Below are 5,141 nucleotides of genomic sequence, written 5' to 3'. Positions count from 1 at the left end.
ATGATGCTGAGCAACGCCGACGCCGCGCTCATCGCGGAGCGCACGCGCCAGCACGAGGCCGCCTCCTTCCCGCGCGCTGCGGACCAGCAGTCGTCGGCCGGCAAGTTCCCCAAGATTTCGGCCCGCGAGCTCGCCGGCATGGCCGACAAGTCCCTCCATCGCGCCTCGGCCCTCGGCGAGCGCGCTGTCACCCGCGCAGCCGGCATCGCCGGCCCCGCCGCCGCCGCCGCGAAGCGCGTCAGGAGAATGCCCTCGCTGGCCACTATCACAGGCTTTGGCGGAAAGAGAGCACCCGCCGATCGAGACGATGACGATAAATCCGACCACCGCCCGTCCTCGCCAGGGCCTGGACGGCCTCGCAGGCGCCATGTAGACCCTGCATCCCGAGTTGTTCATATTAATGATGAGACCAAGAATTCGCATTTTATCAGCAACTATGTTTCAACGACTAAGTACTCGCTCTGGAGCGCTATTCCTATGTTTCTGTTCGAACAGTTTTCTCGCTTTAGTAACGCCTACTTTCTTGTCGTTGGAATTGGCTACACCATCAACGCTGTCACGCCCATCTTTACTGTCGGCCGTTATTCCACGCTTTGGGTCCTGGCTGTCGTTGTGCTTATATCGGGTGTGAAGGAAACTCTGGAGGATTATCATCGATATCGCGAGGATAGACGCGTAAATCAAGCGGTCACCCACGTGGTTGGCAGCCGCGCACCGGAGGATCGATGGGCTAGCGTGCGCGTTGGCGATGTCATCAAAGTATATGAAAAGGAGCACTTGCCGTCTGATATTATTATCGTTGCATCTTCTACTGACGATGGTTTGGCGTACATCGAAACAAAACAACTGGACGGCGAAAGCAACCTCAAAGTTAAGGTTGTGCCACAGGCCATAAGCGCCGCGTTCAGCACAGAATCGGTTGCTCTTTTGACAAAGGGTATAATTGAATGCGAAGCTCCGAACGATCGCTTGTACAAGTTTACTGGACGAATGGTCCTCCATAGCGTTCCTGCGATTGCCACCAATTTGATAGATGGCGATGACAGTGACGATACAGCTCCATCCTCCCGGGTAGCTTTGAACGAGCCTGTCTCCCTCGGGCCCGAAAATCTCCTCATTCGTGGCTCCTCCGTTAGGAATACAGATTGGGTCATGGGCGTTGTTGTGAACACTGGCAGGGACACAAAATTGATGCAAAACGTGAAACCAAGACCACGAAAGAATTCGCGTCTCGAGAGGGAAACAAACAGGCACTATCTTCTCACGGTTCTGCTGCAAGTTTGCATTGTGGTAGCATTAACAATCCGTTCAGCACAGGCATGCAATGTTTTGTTTGACAAAGATAAGGGTCGATTTGCGTGGTACCTTTTCGAAGATGATGGTTGCACTCCAAAAGACGCCTTTCTCCGCCTATTCACGTTTTTCATCACATTTTCAGCTCTCATCCCTATATCGTTGTATATTTCCATGGAGATCGTTAGAGCGTTCCAAGTGTATTTCATAGAACACGATCAGAACATCGTGGACCCAGAGACCGGCGTTGGCACGGAGGTGCGAACTTCGAACTTGAATGAAGAACTTGGCGTGGTGCATCACGTTTTCACAGACAAGACCGGTACCTTGACGGCGAATCGCATGGAGTTCAAGAAATGTTCTATCGCAGGAAGGGTCTACGAAATGGGTACATCGCCAAGCGCCGGAGCGACGAGTCTTCAAGACTTGAGGGAAGCCCTGCAGGCTGGTGCAGAATCCTCTGCGGTTCGTAATTTCTCCGTTGAAGAACTCGAAGCGGCAGAAACGGCCTTCCGATTGCTTTCGATTTGCCACTCTGTTGTTGCAGATTCAGCAATGGACAATGACGGAAGTCGAAGCGCATCAAATACTGATGAGGTGGGGGATGCCAGCAGTGGGAGCACCGCTATTCGACAAAGGCGCTTGCGGAGAAGGCGACAACGAGCAGCAGCAGAAGGAGGGGAAGATAGTGACGGTCAGGCCCATCGAAACAGGGCGCGCCAATCCTCCTCTCTTGTATCGGCTTCAACGATCACAGGGGCTAGCGCAGCAGATGAGAATCAGCGAAATTTAAGTTCTCTGAATGGGTCGAACAACAATTCGGGAGTGATCAGTTATCAAGCGTCATCTCCTGACGAGGCGGCACTAGTGAATGCAGCACGTATTCTAGGCTTCACTTATTTATCAAGGTCTAATCGTGATACAGTTATTGATGTATTCGGACGAAGCGAGACACATGATTTAGTGGAAACAATCGAGTTTGATTCCACGAGAAAGAGGATGAGCGTGATAACTCGAGATCTGGATGGCAAGCTAAGGATCTACACAAAGGGCGCAGACGCCATCATTTTTGCGAGACTGGCTGAAGGGCAGTCACCCGATGTCACTGAGCAGCATCTTCATGAATTCGCAGTGGAAGGATTGCGCACTCTTTGTCTTGCCTATGCAGATCTTGATGACGATTGGTTTCAAGATTGGCATCGAAGATATCGGCACGCGAATTCCGAGTTAATCGATCGTGAAGAAAAAGTTGCTGCAGTTGTTGACGAAATCGAACGTGATCTTACCTTGCTGGGTGCGACTGCTATCGAAGACAAACTCCAAGATGGTGTTCCAGAGACTTTAAAGAAGCTGGAACAAGCCAGCATCAAGGTATGGGTACTAACCGGGGACAAACAAGAGACAGCCATTAATATTGGGTTGTCATGCGGCGCCATTGACGAAGGCATGGATGTCGTGATCATCAATGAGGACAATCTCGAAGATACAGCTGCGCAGCTTGACCGGGCACTTGGCAGGTGGAGCGCCATGCGTACAGATCCAGCAATGGAACGAAAGCTTGGCCTGGTCATTGACGGACAAACATTGCATTACGCTCTCGAAGAGGAACTCCAGAAACGGTTTATGGTAGTGACAAACATGGCTCGATCAGTCATCGCTTGCCGTGTGAGTCCGAAGCAAAAGACTGAGATTGTCGAGCTGGTCCGCCGGCTTGACAAGGACAAAGTTACTTTGGCTATTGGAGACGGCGCTAATGATGTCGGTATGATTCAAGCGGCCCATGTGGGGGTGGGAATTGTGGGCTTGGAAGGGCAAGAGGCCAAACTGGCCTCAGACTACTCTATTGGTCAGTTTCGTTTCTTGGGGCGTCTAATGCTAGTCCATGGCAGATGGAGCTACAAACGGCTCTCAAAAATGGTCTTGTTCACAATATACCGAAATGCGGCGCTGACTCTTTGTGAGATCTATTGGGCATCCTTTTCAGCATTTTCAGGTCAGCCTCTCTTGGATCCCTGGATGGGGGGTCTTTACAATTTGCTTTTGGCATCGCTTCCTCCCATTGTCCTCGGTATATTCGATCAGGAATTGACTGCCGAATATGCGCTTGCTTTCCCTGAAATCTATTCAAAGGGGCAAAGAAACACGGCGTACAACTTTCGCGTCTTTTTGAGCTGGATTCTCTCAGCAATATGGCAATCAGCTGTAGTGTTCTTTGTTTGCTTCTGGGGCTTTGGTGACATTCCGCAGGCCGGTGGGCAGATGCTGGGAATGTGGGCATTCGGCACAGTCGTATTCTCGGTAGTGATTTTCACTGTACATGTCATGCTACTTGTGTACCAGAGTTCCTGGACAAAGCTTTCAGCGTCCTTGTTCTTTGTCTCATTTTTTTCATGGTTTGTAGTGGGATCTCTCTTCTCGCTGAGACCGGTCGCTTTGACTAGCAGGCTCTCTCCTCCACTCTATGCAGTGGTTCATCGGGTATTTGCGGACCCAAAGTTCTGGCTTGTCTCACTGTTATGTCCGGTACTTTGCGTCAGTCCTGCTCTACTATGGAAATATAGCAAACGGCGCCGCCGTCCGAACATGAAAATGCTCGTCCAGGAACTCATTCGGTCCGGCAAGACAAGAGAACAGATTACTGGAGAGTCTCCCATGCCAATGGCGAGAACACCAAGCTACGATCCGAGTAGACGTGGAACTCCAGCGGCTGCACCGGTTACTTTCGTTGTTGGGGGTGAAAGGGAATATTTATTCTCCGGTTTCAATTTTGATGTTGGTCATAATGGCGCAATGTTACGACATGCATTCCATTCCTCATGGGGTGCGCGGAGGAAACGAATGCGTGTTCTCAAGCGCGCTGGCAGTGACACAGAACTGGATGTAGAAGGAGTGAAGACAGCGGAAGCGGAGAGTCCGGAGTCATCTACGCAAATGACCCACAAATGGGTGAACAATGGTGGAGCACGCAATAATGGCGAAGACCAACCCATTCCTGACCGGCGCCGCCCATCAAGACGACCGGGCCAACAAGGCCCTCTGGCTAGTGAAGGCAGAGACGACCCAGAGTGGGAAGACCGTGTGGCTGATACTGGACGCCCCCAGAATGCAACTCATAGACGTGCAATTAGCGATGGCGCCGTTTTGGTCGAAGCTCAGTTCGACAGGTTGGACCGGAGGCAGCATAGTGGGGTTGGGTATGATAACGACGACACTTCTGATGAGGATGTGATCAGACGGGACATGTAACTGAACAAGAAGATGAGCAGTGCCGTTCGTGTGGATACCAATGGCGACAAGACTAAGTAGTTGTAGAGTGAAGCGGCTCCTGTTGGATAAAGTTTCTGAACGTGGACGACTGCCTTTCATCGCACGGACTTTCTGACAAAGTTTCTTGAAGGTTCATGTTTTGTGCTGGGTGAACGTCTTTGTACTTCTATTCGCGCAATATGTTTACCCTACCAGCGACGCAATAGTCAACCAAATCGGGGTTGCGGTTGCAACACACAAATCTGTTTGTTGACGTTCGCGTGCTACTTGTCCTAGGCTAGACGTGACGTGCTTCTCTGCCTACTTTCGCGTCCCAGAACACACGATGGACCGCACAGTATGTCAGGCCTGGACAACTCTGTTCTGCCCTGTGTGCCGCACGACACCTTCTATCTTAGAATACAACTTTCCTTCACCATTTGTGGCCGTTGGCAAACCATATCCACGAGCCTCTCTCGTGACAGCCTCTTTTCGTCATTTACGTATTTCTCTGGACTCATCTGAGAATGAAAGTAATACCAAGGTCAACTGCATCACTTTTGGAAATAGAACGATGATAGACGCTTTCGATTTCTCCCCGG

General features: G+C 51.0%; 2 protein-coding genes; both read left to right on the top strand.

The window, feature by feature from the left end:
• The first annotated feature begins 246 nt into the window (after positions 1-246).
• On the top strand, positions 247-2,147 carry CHC_T00003062001 (hypothetical protein). Its single transcript, XM_005714887.1, has 4 exons — positions 247-782; positions 861-1,005; positions 1,087-1,906; positions 2,077-2,147. Exons 1-4 carry the CDS (start codon positions 247-249, stop codon positions 2,145-2,147), a joined length of 1,572 nt encoding a protein of 523 aa, XP_005714944.1.
• A 145-nt stretch (positions 2,148-2,292) lies between these two features.
• On the top strand, positions 2,293-4,723 carry CHC_T00003061001 (hypothetical protein). XM_005714886.1 is given in 2 exon segments: positions 2,293-4,539; positions 4,540-4,723. The coding sequence occupies 1 exon segment, from the start codon at positions 2,293-2,295 to the stop codon at positions 4,537-4,539; it is 2,247 nt and encodes a 748-aa protein (XP_005714943.1). The 3' UTR covers positions 4,540-4,723.
• Positions 4,724-5,141: the final 418 nt, after the last annotated feature.

The sequence above is a fragment of the Chondrus crispus genome, genomic scaffold (assembly GCF_000350225.1).
Source record: "Chondrus crispus Stackhouse genomic scaffold, scaffold_17, whole genome shotgun sequence".
Lineage (NCBI taxonomy): Eukaryota > Rhodophyta > Florideophyceae > Gigartinales > Gigartinaceae > Chondrus > Chondrus crispus.
Note: the sequence above shows the minus strand (reverse complement) of the source record. Positions and strands in the feature narration are given on the sequence as shown.

Coding starts and splice junctions, on each gene's coding strand:
- CHC_T00003061001 (XM_005714886.1), top strand. CDS start 2,293: ATGAGCGTGATAACTCGAGATCTGGATGGCAAGCTAAGGATCTACACA.
- CHC_T00003062001 (XM_005714887.1), top strand. CDS start 247: ATGCCCTCGCTGGCCACTATCACAGGCTTTGGCGGAAAGAGAGCACCC. Junction 1,006..1,086: donor GACGAATGGTCCTCCATAGC/GTTCCTGCGATT, acceptor GCTTTGAACGAG/CCTGTCTCCCTCGGGCCCGA. Junction 1,907..2,076: donor TGAGGTGGGGGATGCCAGCA/GTGGGAGCACCG, acceptor GATGAGAATCAG/CGAAATTTAAGTTCTCTGAA.